At 43.4% G+C, this 20,043-nt stretch overlaps 2 protein-coding genes across 2 annotated transcripts in view; one reads left to right on the top strand and one right to left on the bottom strand.

The window, feature by feature from the left end:
* The window catches only part of LOC111977911 (serine/threonine-protein phosphatase 2A 56 kDa regulatory subunit delta isoform-like), a 50,228-nt gene extending 46,231 nt beyond the window's left edge, over positions 1 to 3,997 (top strand). The window contains 1 exon segment of the mRNA XM_070448693.1: positions 271 to 3,997. Within this exon segment, the coding sequence (XP_070304794.1) occupies positions 271 to 408 (138 nt within the window). The 3' untranslated portion in view covers positions 409 to 3,997.
* An 831-nt stretch (positions 3,998 to 4,828) lies between these two features.
* Positions 4,829 to 6,661, bottom strand: LOC111978227 (male-enhanced antigen 1). Its single transcript, XM_024008173.2, has 4 exons — positions 6,538 to 6,661; positions 5,897 to 6,206; positions 5,657 to 5,753; positions 4,829 to 5,494 (listed from the first exon to the last, which is right to left on the bottom strand). Exons 2-4 carry the CDS (start codon positions 6,176 to 6,178, stop codon positions 5,331 to 5,333), a joined length of 543 nt encoding a protein of 180 aa, XP_023863941.1. The 5' UTR covers positions 6,179 to 6,206; positions 6,538 to 6,661; the 3' UTR covers positions 4,829 to 5,330.
* Positions 6,662 to 20,043: the final 13,382 nt, after the last annotated feature.

The raw sequence follows: 20,043 nt of genomic DNA, 5'->3' as shown, positions 1-20,043 counted from the left end.
CGTAGCCACATACAGTACACCCTGCAGGCTGTTGTCCCAGCCTAGTATTAATACACCTACCAGCCAATCAATGAATCAAGAAAAATCAACACTTTTGTTTCACACGTTCATTTCTTTTTGTCTTTCTACGTTTTTGAAGTTGTAAACGAATTCTTCAACTCGTTTCAGAATTCACCAGACCCCGTCTGTCCGTTTGAGAGGTTTCATTGCTGTGTTGGATATGGCCTCGAACTAACAGTCTCACTTTGCTCTACGTATATTCTTCCATAGGGGATGAAGGACATCAAGAAAGACAAGGTGTTGATGCGGCGGAAGTCGGAGCTGCCGCAGGACGTGTACACTATAAAAGCCCTGGAGCAACACAAGCGAGCAGAGGAGTACCTGACGGCCAACGAGGAGGCCCTCTGACCAGGGAGCAGTGGCACCCTCCATGCCTAACTCCCCCCACAACCCCCCCTCCTGTCCGTCTCTCGTCCAAACAGTCGCCTACTGTACACCTGACAGCCACCTCTTCGCCTCCGCTTCTCCTCCCCCTCCATCTCTGCCGGAGAGCCCCATCTGCAGAAAACCAGGGCCATCAGAGTTAGACAAGAACACACACACGCCTATACGCACACATAGGAACATACAGATCTACACACAGACGTACAAATTGTTCCAACTTCCAAATACTCACGAATACTTGACTACAGTGGGCCGATTTTGTTAGGTTGCACGAGGACAACCATTATACAACAGTAGTATTAAGTGTAAGCATCTGTGACGCATGTTTCTTTGTTTTGTTTCTGTTTCCTTTCGGATTGGTTTTGGTTGCCCTCTTACTGTGATCTGCTGTGCTGAAAGGGAACGACCAAAGCATTACCTATAGAGGGCAGTCGAGTGAGTGGTGGTCCCGCTAGCTTGTCTGGAGTGAGGGGGTGTGGGTTATCTGATTGGTTTGGTGTATAATAGGGCCATGCTCTAGTCTAGCTGGATGTCTGGATGAAGTACTGGTTCTGCTCTGTTAAAAAATAATATATRTACCTAGCTCTCAGTTCATGTCCAGGCAGCATAGTACATTTTGGGGAAGCGAAGTCTGGGACACAAAGCTTACAAGGCAAAGCAATGACATGAGAGGACTAGGAATCAAGATGGCTGCCTTTATCTTAATGTAATTACTGTATGTCAGTCTCTTCCATGAACCAKTTTTTTCTCACTCTTTAGTACTGTAGTTGTAGCTTCATGAAGTCACCTCTTTGCGTCATTAAATCATGGCCTTACAGCATTCTGTTGAATTACATTCTCCCTGTTGATTAGTCGTAAGCTAATAGCATGATTGTAAGCCTAGATAATTGGTGTATGCAGGGCAGTCAGTCCGGGGCTCTAATCTACTGTTGAGTGTTAGAATAGTAGAATACCCAAGGTGCAATTGAGATATTTGGTTGTGCATCAGCCGTTTTCCGCTTATGTCAGTCACTGACAGTCACTCAATTAGCCCATGTCCGCTAACTTTTTTTAGAATGGTAAGTTAGTCTACCCAGCTATCTAAACTTGTAGTAATCATGGCCAAATTAGAGACCATGCATGAAGGGCACTTGCCTAGGGGCCCTGACCTCCAGGGGGCCCCCTTAACTATAGATATCATATTAACATGGCATAAGTCATGGCAAAATGTGTAGAATTGCAGGAAATTAGCTGTAAAATTGCACATTTCTCTCTTCCCCATGGCAAAAAGAGTGGAATGAGTTATACTATTGTTTTGCCCGCGAGGTGCACCCCCTGCCCACCCCCCCCTACCAAAATCTCACCTAGTTCCCCCAAAAGGCTAGGGCTGGCCCTCGGCATATGTCAGAATCAATGAGAAAACAATCACAATCATCATCTTGCTCTAAGAGGTGTTTTTTGTTTTGGTCGGTTTTTGAGACTTGTTCACAGAACTGATATGGCTTTTCATATGTTAATTCCTAGCCGGCCGGTCCACTATAATGCACTTGAAGATACAAAACAAGGATATATTAGCTATTGTCCATACAAGAGAATAAGTTTTGAACAAATGTCTAAACTTGTAATAGAGCTCCCGTTGAAAAATGTGTATTGTATTTTTATAACTGGAGGTGTAGCTAAAAAAAAAATTGTGTCGCTGTGTCAAAAAGAAACCTCAGAAAATAATTCGGTTAAATCAAATCAACCTTTATTTGCCACATGCGCCGAATACAWCAAGTGTAGACTTTACCGTGAAATGCTTACTTACAAGCCCTTAACAAACAGTGCAGTTCAAGAAGAAGAAAATGTTTACCAAGTAGGCTAAAATCAAAAGTAACACAATAAGAATAAGATAGGATGTCAGGGTAATGTTGTCCTCAAGTTGTTGGTCTTTAGGAAAGGCAACCATAAGCTGCTGTAGTGTCCGTCCATCCTTTTCTCAGTTTTCTTACAGATAACCTTCTCACTCTGCTCTGTCCAGACTCTGACTGTCATGATTGTTATCCATTCCTTCCTTCATAATTATATTGTGTTTATTCATGTTTCTGTCCCAATGGGTAACATCCCCTCTGCCTCTTTAGTTATTCCTCTGTAGCCATCTTCTGGCCTTTCTATCKTATGTGTTTGTGGATTTATGTTTCTTATTGATGAAAATGCACCTCTGTTGAGGTAGCCTCATTGCGGAAAGGAAAGTGTTATTTCGGTTCAAGTGTAGGGAATCTCTACAAAATATCCTATTCCCCTTTCTCCTCTAAACCGGCTTGATTCAATAGGTCTCTTTCCTAGCCTAAGCAATATTTTTAGTTGAAACGATTTCGTGCACTTGAATGGTGTATGGAAATGCGCAAAACAATCCTCCTCATAGGACTATCTACAGATCAAAACAATCCTCCTCCATAGGACTATCTACAGATCAAAACAATTATAATTGCTTTACTAGCACATATGGGGGAGAAAGGAAAGGCTGCCGTTACTGTTGCAAATGTGTACTGTATATTGTAATGTATATTGCTTAGGGTTGCACCCCTACCACTCCCTTGTCCTGTAGGTTTATCCCACTTATCGCTTTACCACTCACCCCCCCCTTACTCCTCCCTCCTTTTGTTTCTGGTTTGTCTTCTTCCACTTGCTGCGTGAGGTCATTTCTTTGTCGTATGGTCTYGTCTATTGAGTTGTCTGTCAATCACTCCCACCAGTGGGGGATTACTCACTCCTAAGGCTGCTGGGCAAATTGAGTCGTCATCTCACACATGCTTAGTTAGAGGCTGGCTGCCAAAGAGTTCCCTCAACATGACCTTACAGTAATAATGTTAGAGCAGTCTAAATCCAAGCTATTTGGAGCTGCTTTTTTATATCATCTGAGTTGGATTCCTAACATGTTTATCCTTACACATAAAAATACACTTTTTTTGTAATCACAGTAGCGATAACCTCTACATTCTCCCTCGGTGGAACAAAAATCTCATCMGCTCAGATTGGATTTGCCATGTCTCGTCTACACCGAAGACCTATGCTCTAAATTGTCTTCTGGTGAGGTTTGAAAATGTTACCTGTGCATGAGACATTTGTATTTATAAGCAGTATATCAATAAGTCGCAATATAGTTTTAAATATTCATTCTTAATAGAAATAATGTATTACTGTTCTCTCACATGACTGAGCAAGGCACATGCATTCCTATTGGCCATGCTTCCAAAAAGTAGCTGTTGAGACATTCCAGACTACAAGAGATAGGTAGCATTGTACCAGGGCACTACAATGCCATGGCTGGGTGTTGAGTGATGACATGAAACGGCTCAGTTTGTCCAGCAACCACACACAAACTGAAGAGGACTTTTTAAACAAAGGGTCTCTCTCCACACCACTCCCTCCTCCCCCCCCTCCTGCCCAGGTCTGACACTAATCTTAAGCTGCTTTCCAGGTCATATGTACATATGTTGTACTTTAATTAGGTAGAGCATTACATAGTATGAAAGTCATATTTTGTACAGATGTTCATGAATGTACAGAACAAAATAAAGTCAAAAATAGTGGACATCCATTGAGTTTGGGAATCTGTTATCCTCACAAACAATATCCATCATTGATTGAATTAGCTAATGACCCTATGCAGAATTCATGGTACAAGAAAGACTAGGAAATTTCAATTGTTAATTTATGCCGCCCATATACTCACCGGCCAGTTTATTAGGTACACCCATCTTGTACCGGGTCGGCGCCCCGTTTCTCTCTAGAACAGCCTGAATTATTCTGGGGGTGGATTCTGAGTTGGAAACGTACCACATGGATGTTGGTCCATGCTAACGCTGTAGCATCATGCAGTTGCTGCAGATTGGACGGCGGCACACCACCGCCACCAGCCTTTACCATTGACACCAGGCAGGATAGGTACATGGCCTCATGCTTACGCCAAATCCTGACTGCCATTAGCATGACGCAACAGGAACCAGGTTTCGTCGGAGCAGGCAATATTCTTCCAATCACTAACTGTCCAGTGATGGTGATCGCATGCCCACTGGAGGAGCCACTTCTTGTTTTTAGCATCTGCCCATCTGTGACAAGGATCCCAGAGTTGTGTGTTCCGAGATGTTTTCGCACACAGGACTGTCGCTGACTGGATGTTCTTGTTTGTCGCTCCATTCTCAGTAAGCCCTAAACACTTATGCGTGAAAAGCCCACGAGGGCAGCAGTTTCTGAGATACTGGAACTGACAATCATACCACGCTCTAAGTCGCTTAGCCCATTCTAACATTTAACTGAATGCCTGCTTTATATAGCCAGCCACAGCCACATGACTCACTGTCTGTAGAAACGATCAATTTTYGTGAACAGGGTGGTGTACCTAATAAACTGGACAGTGCATATATTACATTCAACAAAGACTGATTTAATAGTATTATAATATGGTAATCACAAAAACAAACAAAGGCGATCTGGTGTTGGAAAGGGTGGTATGACTGTACACTGGAATGTCTCAGGAAGCTTTTGGGGGGGGGGGGGGAATAATAGTGCTTTATCTGTCATTGAGCCTCATGTAGTCCAGTACACTGATTCAAGTTCTTCCAGAGCAGAAACAGTAAGAGTTTGCCTGATCTGAGACAAAATATACTATACTCATTCAAACTCCTTCACATTAAACCCTACAAATGACATTAAGGTGTAGTAGGTACCAAGAGCCTCCTTTGAAAAACAAATATTCATCAGAGATATCATCTAATAAGAATTGGACGTAGAGGAGTTCACAATCTCTTGAGAATTGAGACACCTAAGACCTGCTCAGAGAGGACCTCAGCGCAGACTCCCCTGGGGTAAGTGTGTTGGTGAAATGCAGAGTTAAAGACAGACTGATGGAAGGAGGCAATTGAGTCTTATTTGCGCTCTAGCCTCAGGCCTTCTGAGCTTTGGCGAGTCTGGAGCGTCTGCTGGACCATGTCCTTCCACTGGTCGTCTGAGATCTCCTGAGCCCAGGCCGGGATGGCCAGAGAGGGCAGGGCCACTGCTGCCATGGTCCTCTTCACCAGCTCCACGTGGTCTGAAGGAGAGGAATGGACATCAGTACAAGGCACTACATTCAGAGAGCATTTGATTGAAACTTCCTGATTCTAAGAGCTATGGTCAATCCTAAGTATGAGTATCCCCCTGACCCCTGTATGTAGGGGTACTATGGATGAACTAAGCAAGGCTGCGTACTCACCTTCATCCATGGGGATGGAGGCTGCGCTGCGGTGTGCTCCTTCTGGGTCCTCATCACCGTCTGGGGGAGGGGGCTGGGGAAGATGCAAGCCCATCGACTGTGGAGAAATCAAGTTTGATAAATGTCTTGACAAGCAACATGACAGCTAACATTTCACCGACTTGTCTTTATAGAGATGATAAACACATGACACTGATTGAAAAACTAAACTGATCATATTCAGAATATAGGGTTCGATACCTCTATTCTCTCCTGGACTTCTTGCAGTTGCTCTGCTACTGGGGGCATATCCTCAGGATGGTCCCCTGGTGCAGCATTTAGTCCATCAGGGTCCTGGTTTAGTGGCTGGTAATAGTAACCTCCATTATCCTCCTCGTCTCCCACACCGCCCTCGTCCTCTCCACTCCACTCCCCGCCCACCTCAGGCACCCCAGCGTCCGACGGCCGCTCCTGACCTAGCTCCTCTTCAGAGTTCGGTAAGATTCTCTCAGGACCCATCTCGAACGCAATCTCCACTTCCATCCACGGAGGTTGGACTCAGGCACAAGCCCTGGATGTGGTGGGGTAGAGTGTTATTGTGACACTGCACAGCAGTGATATACAGTACTAAATCCGGAACTGAGGCTATTGACTCGAAGGGAATCATGCACGAGCATGGATACAGATGCTAATCTAAGTTCTGTCAATCCATCTCCATCTACCTGCTGTTATCGAATAGCTAAATAAGACTGATTTAGCTAGACTGCAAGCTAAAGACGATAGCTTTTATTAGACGTCATTAGCTAACCGGCTAGCTAGCTCATATAGGATGACAGACAGACTGCCCGATGAGGGACACACCATATGCAGGTGAGATTATTATAAACCCCCATTTCACTAACCTTTGAAAGATAGATTTTTCTCAATGTTTTGGGCCACCAGCCAGCTACTGTTGTGGTTCCTGTTCCCGTATGTCAATGAAACGGAAATTGAGGCGGATTTGAAGTCATCACGTTTTGAGGCCAGGGTTCCGGTTGGGAAGTACGCCATCCCATGTACCCATAGGAGACTGGTGGTACTGCAGTTTAACTGACGCCGAGCCCAGAAAGACAATTCCAATAGACGTCCCCATTAGAGAAGACAATTTTCAATGAACTGTCTTCGATGTTGATTTTTTGTTATGCCCTTTTTGTTACAAATGTAACTATACCGAACAAAAATATTAACACAAAATGCAACAATTTCAAAGACTTTACTGAGTTACAGTTCATATGAGGAATATCAGTCAATTTAAATAAATTCATTAGGCCCTAATCTATGGATTTCATGTGACTGGGAATACACATATGCATCTGTTGGTCACAGACACCTTAGAAGAAATGGGCCTCAGGAACTCGTCATCGTATTTCTGTGCATTCAAATTGCTAAGGATAAAATGCAATTGTGTTTGTTGTCCATAGTTTATGTCTGCCCATACCATAACCCCACCGCCACCATGGGGCACTTTGTTCACAACGTTGACATCAGCAAACCGCTCGCTCACACGATGCCATACACGTGGTCTGACGTTGTCAGGCCTGTTGGACGTACTGCCCAATTCTCTAAAATGACGTTGAAGGTGGCTTATGGTAGAGAAATAAACATTAAATTATCTGGCAACAGCTCTGGTGGACATTCCTGCAGTCAGCATGCCAATTGCACACTCCCTCAATTTGAGACATCTGTGGCATTGTGTTGTGTGACAAAACTGCACATTTTAGAGCGGCCTTTTATTGTCCCCAGCACAAGGCGCAGCTCTGTAATGATCATGCTGTTTAATCAGCTTCCTGATATGCCACACCTGTCGGGTGGATGAATTATCTTGGCGTAGGAGAAATGTTCTCGAACAGGGATGTAAACAAATTTGTGCACACAATTTGAGAGAAATCAGCATTTTGTGCGTATGGAACATTTCTGGAATCTTTGATTTCAACTCATGAAAGATGTGACCACCACTTTGCATGTTGCGTTTATATTTTTGTTCAGTGTAGAATCATGCATAATGCACATTCACTAATAATGATAACTTCTTGTAGCATGCATTAGGCTATAGAAAATGAAATGAATCTCTCAAGCCCACGTGCTAGTGATTATCCAGCTAATCTTTATATTTCAAGTTTAGCCAACTTGGATCTATTTGCAAGCTAACAAGGTTGAACAGTTGAATTGTTATGAAAACACCCTTCTGTCTGTTTCCAACTGTTTGAAAAGCATGTTAGCCTGTCCACTTGGTTCAGATGTTGAAATCAAGTGGCCTACCTTATTGCTCAGAATGCGAATGAGTTTCCAATTCCTTATATAATTGTTTTATGCTTATTGCACATTTATACAATCAGTGGTGACCCGTCATTCAAGGCTTGTTTTGCAAAAACCGTCCCTTTTTCAGGACCCTGTCTTTCAAAGATAATTCGTAAAAATCCACAGATCTTTATTGTAAAGGGTTCAAACACTGCTTCCCATGCTTTTTCAATGAACCATAATTAATGAACATGCACCTGTTGAACCGTTGGTAAGACACTAACAGCTTACAGGCAATTAAGGTCACAGTTATTAAAACTTAGGACACTAAAGAGGCCTTTCTACAGACTCTGAAAAACACCAGAAGAAAGATTCCCAGGGTCCCTGCTCATCTSCATGAATGTGCCTTAGGTATGCTSCAAGAAGGCATGAGGACTGCAGATGTGGCCAGGGCAATAAATTGCAATGTCCATACTGTGAGACGCCTAAGACAGCGCTACAGGGAGACAGGACGGACAGCTGATCGTCCTCGCAGTGGCAGACCACGTGTAACAACACCTGCACAGGATCGGTACAGCCGAACATCACCTGCGGGACAGGTACAGGATGGCAACAACAACTGCCCAAAATGCAGGTGTTTCAGCCTAGCTCAGTGCTTTCTGTGGTGGTGGGGCAGCTAGCGGAATATACAGAGCGTAGGGGTTGGTAATGTTCTCTAGTTGCGCTGTGATTGGCTCAGTGTTCTGTCACTCATGGGGACACCACATCACTGCCAAATCTACAGGGAGAGCTAGGCAGTTCAWGACCCCGTGGGTGCTGCCATAGATTTACATTARAAGKGCCCATCCAAGAAGGCTCAAGGTCATTGGCCACAGATAAAATGAGGGCAAATTACRTTGTAGCTTTGATTGGACTGATCATGTCAACGTCATACTTTCACAAGCTCAGCTAGCAAGCCAGACAAGCAGTCATCATCATGAATCACTTTGACAATCTACTGGCAAATGCTTTTCAATCCTTGTCATTTTGAAGATAAATTCTAGATAAAACGTATAGSTGCTCATCGGCCATTGGACATAAACATTACACAACAAGTCGGAAATCGCTAATTCAACAATGAGTGGTTTGGAAGGAATCGATGACTACCTGCAAGCCGCAAAGCAATCACTATTTTTCTTCCCCTGCCTGCTATTCGGTGGAGAAGCAGTGTGGTCCAAGTCTGGGTTTAAGGATTTAAACCATCTGTCTGAAGGGGTCTCTCTTTTCCAAGCTTAAAAGTATAAACATTTACACACAACACCATGGGCCAGAAAATATTTTATACATTGGCCATGCTGTCAATCCAGCATGACTTCTGCTGTGTTCAAAACAACTGGAAACTCGGAACTGGGAAATCTCAGACTTCAGTGAGTTCAAGACAACTGGGAACTTGGGAAAAAACAAGCTCGTACTGAACGGTTAGAACGGTCATCCAACTCRGAATTCCAGGTTGGGAACTCGGGCCTCTTTTCTAGAGCGCCGACATGAAGATCGCTGATGTCATGATTCAATCTTGTTTTTTACAAGTTCCCAGTTGTCTTGAAAGCACCATCAATCCAGAGAATGCCARGTTAATTACAAAGTTTGCCCACAAGTTTGCGATACAGTAATTTGGAATATAGGACAAAAACATAAATTAGAATTAATTCCATATATCGCCCAGCCCTAGTTACAGAMTGAATTTAAAATAGATTTATATTAAGATTTTGTGTTACTGGCATATACACAATACCCCCTAATTTCAAAGTGAAATTGTTTTAGAATTGTCTTGCTTCAATAAGTATTCAACCCCTTTGTTATGGCAAGCCTAAATAAGTTCAGGAGTAATAATTGGCTTAACAAGTCACATAATACGTTGCATGGACTCACTCTGTGTAATAATTGAGTTTAACATTCTTTCCATCTCTGTATCCCAGACATACAATTATCTATAAGGTTCCTCAGTCGAGCAGTGAATTTCAAACACAGATTCAACCACAAAGACCAGGTAGATTTTCAATGCCTCGCAAAGAAGGGCAACTATTGATAGATCGTGGGAGAAAACAAAATAAAAAAACAGACATTGAATATCCCTTTGAGCATTGTGAAATTATTAATTACACATTGAATGGTGTAAAAATACACCCAGCCACTACAAAGATACAGGTGTCCTTCCTAAATCAGAAGGACACCGCTTAGGGATTTCACCATGAGGCCAATGGTGACTTTAATAACGGAGGTTAAATCAACAACATTGTAATTACTAACCTAATTGACAGAGAAAAGAAGGAAGCCTGTACAGAATATAAATATTCTAAAACATGCATCCTGTTTGCAATAAGGCACTAAAGTAATACTGCAAAAAAATTGTCTAAAAAAGTGTTTTATGTGCTGAATACAAAGCGTTATGTTTGGGGAAAATCCAACACATCACTGAATACCACTCTTCGTATTTTCAAGCATAGTTATGGCTGCATCATGTTATGGGTATGCTTGTCATCGGCAAGAACTACAGCGTTTTTTTTTTTGGGGGGGGGGGGGTAGAAATAAATGGAAAAGAGCTAAGCACAAACAAAATCCTAGAGGAAAACCTGGTTCTGTCTGCTTTCCAACAGAGACTGGGAGACAAATTCACCTTTCAGCAGAACAATAACCTAAAACAGAAGTCCAAATATACACTGGAGTTGCTTACCAAGACATTGAATGTTTCTGAGTGGCCTAGTTACTGTTTTGACCGCTTGAAAATTGTTGTATAGCAATGATCAACTATCAGCTGGAAGAATATTTAAAAGAATGTGCAAATATTGTACAATCCAGGTGTACAAAGCCCTTGGAGACGTACTCAGAAAGACTCACAGCTGTAAATCGCTAACATGTATTGACTCAGGACTATTGTATTGACTCAAACCAGAAACCATGGATAGATGGCAGCATTCGCCCAAAACTGAAAGTGCGAACTATCGCATTTAACCAGGGCAAGGTGACAGGGAATATGGCCGAATACAAACGGTGTAGTTATTCCCCCCATAAGGCAACCAAAAAGGCAAAGTGTCAGTACAGAGACAGTAGAGTCGCAATTCAACAGCTCAGACACGAGACGCATGTGGCAGGGTCTACAGACAATCACAAAGGGAAAACCAGCCACGTCGCGGACACTGATGTCTTGCTTCCGGACAAGCTAAACACCTTCTTTGAGGATAACACAGTGCCACCGACGTGGCACGCTACCAAGAACTGTGGGCTCTCCTTCTCTGTGGCTGATGTAAGTAAGACTTTTAAGCGTGTTAACCCTCGCAAGGCTGCTGGCCTAGACGGCATCCCTAGTCGCGTCCTCAGAGCATGTGCAGACTAGCTGGCTGGAGTGTTTACCGACATATTCAATCTCTCCCTATCTCAGTCTGCTGTCCCCACTTGCTTCAAGATGTCCACCATTGTTCCTGTACACAAGAAAGCAAAGGTAACTGAACTAAATGACTATCGCCCTGTAGCACTCACTTTTGTCATCATGAAGTGTTTTGAGAGGCTAGTTAAGGATCATATTACCTCTACCTTACCTGACACCCTAGGTCCACTTCAATTTGTTTACAGCCCCAATAGATTCACAGACGATGCAATCGTCATCGCACTGCACACGGCTCTATCACATCTGGACAAGAGGAAAACCTATGTAAGAATGCTGTTCATTGWCTATAGCTTAGCATTCAACACCATAGTACCCTTCAAGCTCATCATTAAGCTTGGGGCCCTGGATCTGAACCCCACCATGTGCAACTGGGTCCTGGATTTCCTGATGGGCTGCCCCCAGGTGGTGAAAGTAGGAAATAACAACTACACTTCGCTGACCCTCAACACTGGGGCCCCACAAGGGTGTGTGCTCAGCCCCCTCCAGGACTCCCTGTTCACCCATGACTGCRTGGACACGCACACCTCCAACTCAATCATCAAGTGTGCAGACGACACAACAGTAGTAGGCCTGATGACCAACAATGACCAGACGGCCTACATGGAGGAGATGAGGGCCCTGGGAGAATGGTGCCAGGAAAATAACCTCACACTCAACGTCAACAAAACAAAAGGAGCCGATCGTGGACTTCAGGAAACAGCAGAGGGAGCACGCCCCTATCCACATCGATGGGACCGCAGTGGAGAAGGTGGAAAGCTTAAGTTCCTCAGCGTACACATCACTGACGATCTGAAAGGGTCCACCCACACAGACAGTGAGGTGAAGAAGGTGCAACAGCGCCTCTTCAATCTTAGGAGGCTAAAGAAATTTGTCTTGGCCCCTAAAACCCTCACAAACTTTTACAAATGCACAATTGAGAGCATCCTGTGGGGCTGTATCACCGCCTGATACAACAACTGCATCGCCCGCAACCGCAGGGCTCACCAGAGGGTAGTGCAGTCTGCCAAACGCATCACAGGGGGTAAACTACCTGCCCACTACCTACAGCATCCGATGTCACAGGAAGGCCAAAAGGATCATCAAGGACATCAACCACCCGAGCCACGGCCTGTTCACCCCGCTATCATCCAGAAGGCGAGGTCAGTACAGGTGCATCAAAGCTGGGACCGAGAGACTGAAAAACAGCTTCTATCTCAAGGCCATCAGACTGTTAAATAGCCATCACTAGCACATTAGAGGCTGCTGCCCTATATACATATAATTAGAATCACTGGCCACTTTAATAATGGAACACTAGTCACTTGGATAATGGTTACATACTGCTTTAGTCATCTCATATGTATATACTGTATTCTATTCTACTGCATTTGTCAATGCCATTCCGACATTGAGCAATCTAATATTTATATATTACTTAATTCTATTCTTTTACTTTTAGATTTGTGTGAATTGTTAGATACTGCTTCATTGTTGGAGCTATGAACACAAGCATTTCGCTACACCTGCAAAAACGTCTGCTAAATGTGTGTGTGACCAATACAATTTGATTTGATTTTGTGTGAATACTTATGTAAATGAGATTGGGGGTTTTGCAAACATTTCTAAAAACATGCCGTCACCTTTTAACTATGAGGTATTGTGTGTAAATGGGTGAGACAAAATCTATGTAATCCATTTTGAATTCAGGCTGTAACACAACAAAATTTTGAATAAATCAAGGGCTATGAATACTTTYGGAAGACACTGTACTTCTACTGGTAACCATTTCACTGTTTGTTTAATTTGTCACCAGGGAGTTTGGACTTTCTTTGTGAAATGTTTAGTATAATTTGAAACGGCTATGCCACTAATAAGAAAAAGGATTGCTTCCTTTTCTAGCCTATTAAATACAGATGTAGGCCTACATCACAATGATATAGCTGTGAAGGTGGACATATGTGAGTAAAGTGTGGTGTCAGACTATCGATCATGGTTATGCCGTTCAGGACACCCTTTATGTTCCTGAACACAACTACACTGTGATGGAATCACCCAGAACACTCAAGTGTAACTTGAGGTCAGTAGGAGACAAACTGGAAACATTTGATTTGGTGAATCGCTTTAACGCATCAATGTTCTTAACACAGGAGGCCGGTGGCACCTTTAATTGGGAGGATGGGCTCCTCGTAATGGCTGGAGTTAAATGAATGGAATGGTATCAAACACATCACACACATGGTTTCCATGTGTTCGATACCATTCTATTTACTCCATTCCAGCCATTATTTTGAGCCGTCCTCCCCTCACCAACCTCTTGTGGTTCTTAACTAACATTTTGTTTTTGTCTACTACCTTGACGTGGTGAGTGGGCTTCAAACCAAGACAAGACCATTCATTTATCATCTCTTTAAAATGCTCAGATAACCACCTGTGTGTGTGCCCTTTCCCTCTCCCTTCTGCAGGACTACTTACTGTATGRTGTGACTGTCGCAGCTGCAACATAACTATTCAACATGAGTAGTAATTGGACATTGAGTGTGAATTGAACTATGAATACTGCTCCAGTATTAATGTTATTGTGTGGCACTGGGTGTGCTGCGGTTTGATATATATTCAGGTGATCTGACTCAGACGCAGCATGTCAGCCCTACCCACCTGGCGACCTTTAATTGGTTGGTATCTTATCTGCAATAAGAATGGAGGAAACAAAGACAACGGTAGGATGCCGTCCAGGAGGAAGCCCTGCAAAGAGGGATGATTTTTACCATACTTCCTCATTGGSGTGAGTGTCATGTCCTCTCTCTCTCTCGCTCCTCTCCTCTCTGTCACTCCTCTCCTGTCTCTTCTGTTCTCTCTTCTCTGTCTCTTCGACAGCACATGGCCTCCTGATCAAGTTCAACAAATGTGTGAATGCCACAGACAAGTGAGCCTTCAACCCTCTCCACAAGGCAGCTCAGAAGGTAAACAGAGTGAATGTATGCATGTTTTATATCTCTCTAGTTGCACAAGCGTTTGACTTACAATGGCGTAGTCTGGTCATAATTCCCATCCAATATATTTTGACACAATTGGCTAGAGAAACCCCTTTTCACCCAGTAACTCTCCCTCTGACCATATTCTCCTCCTACCTCAGGCTGATGATATGTGCCCTGTTTACACCATGCMCCCAGATGCAGAGAAGAGGGATCACCAGCTCAGCTCATCAAACTGTCCAATTTCTGCAGGGGACAACAGACTAGATAGAGGTCTTCACGGTACAAAAAGCCTGATAAATGACCTGATAAATCCTACCCCCACAAACCTATGTGAACTTTTAAGTTTGCGGCATATTTCAGAGATAAAATAACAAACATTAGGCGGGTTATCAGTCAGGCAAGACCTGATGAGAAGTTTGATATGTACCCTAGCCTACCACGCAAAGGCACTATGGATTTATTTTCCCTGGTTGATACAGACATGCTGAGGAAAGTGATATCATAACTTGAGCTTTCAACCTGCCTTCTCAATCCTATCCCCACCACCTTCTTCAAAACAGTTTTTAATTGCATATCTGAAAAAGTGCAAGCTATTTTTAATCACTTCCTAAAAACTGCTATGGTGAAACCCCTTCTGAAGAAAAGAAACCTAGATTCTTCAGCTCTTGTCAATTTTCATCTCCAACCTTACATTCTTAAGCAAAATTCTGGAGAAATTTGTTTTCAAACTGCAAAATGATTTAAGTGCCAACTGTATTTGAATTTTTTGTTGTTGAAAAATTCCAATATGGTTTTCTGGCCCACCACAGCACAGAGACAGCCTTAGTTAAAGTGGTAAATGATCTTCGAGCCAACACAGATGCCAAACAAATCTCTGTCCTTGTACTCTTGGATTTAAGTGCCGCATTCAACACTGTTGACCATGATGTGCTTCTGGACAGACTGGAGAGGTGGGTTGGCCTCCGCGGTCCAGTTCTAAATTGTTTTAGGACCTATTTAACTGGTCGAGAGTTTTTTTTTTATCACCCTTTGTGACACAAAATGGCGCCGAAGGAGATGGCTGCCGTTTTACGATCCCATAACCAATTGTGCGGTTGTGTATGTTTTTTTGCATTATTTGTAAGTTATTTTGTACATAATGTTTCTGCCACTGTGTCTTATGACCAAAAAGAGCTTCTAGATATCAAAACAGCGATTACTCACCCAATACTGGAGGAATACTTTTTCTTCAACAAGTCTGACGAGAATGATTTACTTCAGACACCCCACAAGGCCCTCATCCCCGTAATTCGCAGGAGAAAGAGACGGAGGTATCGTGGACGAAGATCCAGGTGCCTTGTTAGTATCCGCCGCCGAGATGGTAATCTACCTTCACCATCCGTCCTATTAGCCAATGTACAATCAATCGATAATAAAATAGACGAACTATGATCACGTGTATATACTACCAACAGGACATTAAAAAACTGTATCTTATGTTTCACCAAGTCGTGGCTGAAAGACGACAACAAAAACATACGGCTAGCGGGTTTTAAGCTTTTTCGGCAGGACAGAACAGCGGCCTCTGGTAAGACAAGGGGTGGCGGTCTATGTATATTTGTAAACAACAGCAGGTGCACAAAATCTAAGGAAGTCTCAAGGCTTTGCTCGCCTGAGGTAGAGTATCTCATGATAAGCTGTAGACCACACTATTTACCAAGAGAGTTTTCATCTGTATTTTTCTGAGCTGTCTACATACCACCACAAACCGATGCTGGCACTAAGACCGCACTCAATGAGCAGTATATGGCCATAAGTAAACAGAAAAATGCTCACCTAGAGGCGGCGCTCCTAGTGCCCGGGGACCTTAATGCAGGAAAACTCATCTGTTTTTCTACCAGCATGTTAAATGTGCAACCAGAGGGAAAACAACTCTAGACCATCTTTACTCCACACACAGAGACGCGTACAAAGCTCTCCCTCGCCCTCCATTTGGCAAATCTGACCATAATTCTATCCTCCTGATTCCTGCTTACAAACAAACAACTAAAGCAGGAAGCACCAGTGGCTCAGTCAATAAGAAAGTGGTCAGGTGAAGCAGATGTTAAGCTACAGGACTGTTTTGCTAGCACAGACTGGAATATGTTCCGGGATTCTTCTGATGGAGGAGTACACCACATCAGTCACTGGCTTCATCAATAAGTGCATCGAGGACGTCGTCCCCACAGTGACCGTACGTACATACCCCAACCAGAAGCCATGGATTACAGGCAACATACGCACTGAGCTAAAGGGTAGAGCTGCCACTTTCAAGGAGCGGGACTCTAACCTGGAAGATTATAAGAAATTGCGCTATGCCCTCCGATGGACAATCAAACGGGCAACGCGTCAATACAGGACTAAGATTGAATCGTACTACATCGGCTCTAACGCTCGTCAGATGTGGCAGGGCTTGCAAACCATTAGACTACACAGGGAAACCCAGCTGCGAGCTGCCCAGTGACGCGAGCCTACCAGATGAGCTAAAGGCCTTTTATGCTCGCTTCGAGGCTCTCGGTAGTCGATGTCAGCTAGACCTTTAAACAGGTCAACATTCACAAAGCTGCGGTGCCAGAAGGGTTTATCAGGACGTGTACTCAAAGCATGCGCAGACCAACTGGCAAGTGTCTTCACTGACATTTTCAACCTCTCCCTGACCGAGTCTGTAGTACCTACATGTTTCAAGCAGACCACCATAGTCCCTGTGCCCAAGGAGGTGAAGGTAACCTGCCTAAATGATTACCGCCCCGTAGCACTCACGTCGGCAGCCATGAAGTGCTTTGAAAAGCTGGTCATGGCTCACATCAACAGCATCATCCTGGATGCCCGAGACCCACTCCAATTCGCATACATACGCACCAACAGATCCACAGATGACGGAATCTCAATCGCACTCCACACTGCCCTTTCCCACCTGGACAAAAGAAACACCTATGTGAGAATGCTGTTCATTGACTACAGCTCAGCGTTCAACACAATAGTGCCCACAAAGCTCATCCGTAAGCTAAGGACCCTGGGACTTAACACCTCCCTCTGCAACTGGATCCTGGACTTCCTGACGGGCTGCCCCCCAGGTGGTAAGAGTAGGCAACAACACGTGTGCCACGCTGATCCTCAACACTGGGGCCCCTCAGGGGTGTGTGTTTAGTCCCCTCCTGTACCCGCTGTTCACCCACGACTGCGTGGCCAAACACGACTCCAACACCATCATTAAGTTTGCAGACGACACAACAGTTCTAGGCCTGATCACCGACAACGATGAGACAGCCTATAGGGAGTAGGTCAGAGACATGGCAAGTGGTGCAAGGACAACAGCCTCTCCCTCAATGTGAGCAAGACAAAGGAGCTGATCGTGGACTACAGGAAAAGGCGGGCCAAACAGGCCCCCATTTAACATCGACGGGGTTGTAGTGGAGCGGGTCGAGAGTTTTTAGTTCCTTGTTCCTCCAAACACACCAAGGCAGTCGTGAAATTGTATTGGTCACATACACATGGTTAGCAGATGTTATTGCGAGTGTAGCAAAATTATTATGCTTCTGGTTCCGACAGTGCAGCAGTATCTAACAAGTAATCTAACAATTCCACAACAGAACCCTAATACACACAAATCTAAGTAAAGGAATGGAGTAAGAATATATAAATATACGGATGAGATAAAAATACACTATCCCAGGATAGGTGCAACATCCGAGATTACGTACAATGGTTCCAGACACTCCCCCACACATCTTGTCTCAGAATTGATCTCTATGGTGGAAAATTGCAAAATTATGTTATAATACTTTTATTGCATCAAATGGTTGCTTTATGCAACAGAATAAGGGGTTGTTAGAACGCTCATCTGTGTGTGTGCTCTACTGAGGATGGGCCTCTGGGAGATAACACTGACAGGAGATTTACAATGTCTTTTGGGTGATAAAACCTAAAGAGACCGCATTCCAGAGCATGAGTTACTGTTTCTGTTCTCTATGGTACCAGGGAGAGATGACCCCAGGGCCATACCCTGGTCTGAACATTGAAAGAAAACTGTTGACACAGCAGATACTGTCTGCTGTGAATTATAAGTATCTTTCATACAAATCTTAACCTTGTGACCCATTCTATACATCTGTTGTTCGTCATGTAGGTTGAAAGGGGTGTATCTTGGCTATAAAATGCCTTTGTACTTTTGTCTCGGGGCTAACTCTGACTTTTGTCTCTCCTATTTTGATAGTAAAGAAATTAACCACCACTTCTCCCCGAAGTCCAAAGGAGGGAGTGAATGGCGCACAGACATTGTGGAGACAAGTAATTGGTTCCCCATGAATCAAATGGTTTAAAATAGGTAAAGACACATTCACATATGAAGACAATGTTACCTCCTGTCCTCTTCTCTTTCTGATATTCTGCATAGCACCAGGGACATGTGATAGACAAGCCTGACTTCTYCCCTCTCTGGGCCCCAGGTGACTGAGGCCCATATGAGGGAGGAAGTGCAACTGCCAACGCCAGAGTCCAAAGGGATACATTCTAATAACAAGAGTTCAACAGTTCAATCATCTAAGCATATTATGTAGATAAGACATCTTAATTATCTATGCCACAAATGTCTGACAGAAATGTGTTCTTTATTTTCCTGTAAGAATTTGTGTAGTTTGCTACCAGCTTGAGCTCAACTTGCTTGTTGTTTTCTGGACAGTTAAGCATTTTTTGACTAATTTATTGCATTATGACTAAACTGTGTACTGTGGTGGTTATGAACTTGTCAACATTGGTTTGAACCTTGCGCCCAGATTGTCCTAACTGAGGATGCTGTGTAGGACGGAGAGAAGTTGATCCACAACAAGATATGGAATGGCTTGTGATGTCTGGTGGTGAGGACAAGTTTGCCTAAAATGAAAATGATTAAATGTCTTGTCTTTTTTTTAAATTGAATGTGCATGCATTAGTGATCTACTCTTGTCAGTATTAATTTCAAGAGATTTATTTCAGAATAGCGAAGTTTGGCTCTATCATTCAGTTACAAGTAAATGGTTCAAAGCCAGCTAAACTTCACTCTTCTCTGATGTGAGTGATAATAGCTGAAGTGACACAGCCCTCTCTTGGAGTCGGGTACGAGCTGGGAAGGGCACTGGACATGCACAAGAAGATCCTCTGTCTTTGCCCGACCCGCCTTCTGGAAAATGTAAGATTACAGTAAGACTTTGAGAAAAAATACCTAGTAACCAGTAACGATTAGTATTTGGTGCGTCATTGATTTTAAAATTAGCATCATAAGTGTAATTTAATTCCATAATAAATATCACGGCAAGCTGTAAACAGTTAAACAATCACACATTTGAAACAGTCACAACTTTATGTTGATTTGACCTTGTATGATATGTCTTCTATCTTCATGTCCAGTGGCATGATCAGAGGGGCCGATGACGGGTCCCTGTTCCGGGTGCGAGACTACAATGAGGAGGAGGTTGAAGGCACCCTGGAAGAGTACTTAAACACACTCGCCAAAGTCTGAGACGGTCAAACTGCACATCTAAGGTGCCGTCAAAGTATAAGAAAATATATAGTTATGATTCCCACTTTGCTGTCTCTCAATGGTTTCTCAAAAATTGTTATGAATCAAGGTTTTTGTAGAGATTTCATACATATGACGTATTATGAATATATGTTCTACATACTGTAAGTACATGTTTTGTCTTTTTACTGATTTCATGTCACTTTGTTGAAGGCTTGTAAACCAAAATCATGAAGCTCACTTC

The sequence above is a fragment of the Salvelinus sp. IW2-2015 genome, linkage group LG18 (assembly GCF_002910315.2).
Source record: "Salvelinus sp. IW2-2015 linkage group LG18, ASM291031v2, whole genome shotgun sequence".
Lineage (NCBI taxonomy): Eukaryota > Metazoa > Chordata > Actinopteri > Salmoniformes > Salmonidae > Salvelinus > Salvelinus sp. IW2-2015.
The sequence above is the reverse complement of the archived record's forward strand: the minus strand, read 5'-3'. Positions and strand labels throughout refer to the sequence as shown.

Excerpts from the sequence above, each read along its gene's own strand:
- LOC111978227 (XM_024008173.2), bottom strand. The coding sequence starts at position 6,178 with ATGGAAGTGGAGATTGCGTTCGAGATGGGTCCTGAGAGAATCTTACCG. Across the intron at positions 5,754-5,896 it reads AAGTCCAGGAGAGAATAGAG|TCGATGGGCTTGCATCTTCC; the intron begins GTATCGAACCCT and ends ATTTCTCCACAG. Across the intron at positions 5,495-5,656 it reads CTCCATCCCCATGGATGAAG|ACCACGTGGAGCTGGTGAAG; the intron begins GTGAGTACGCAG and ends CCTCTCCTTCAG.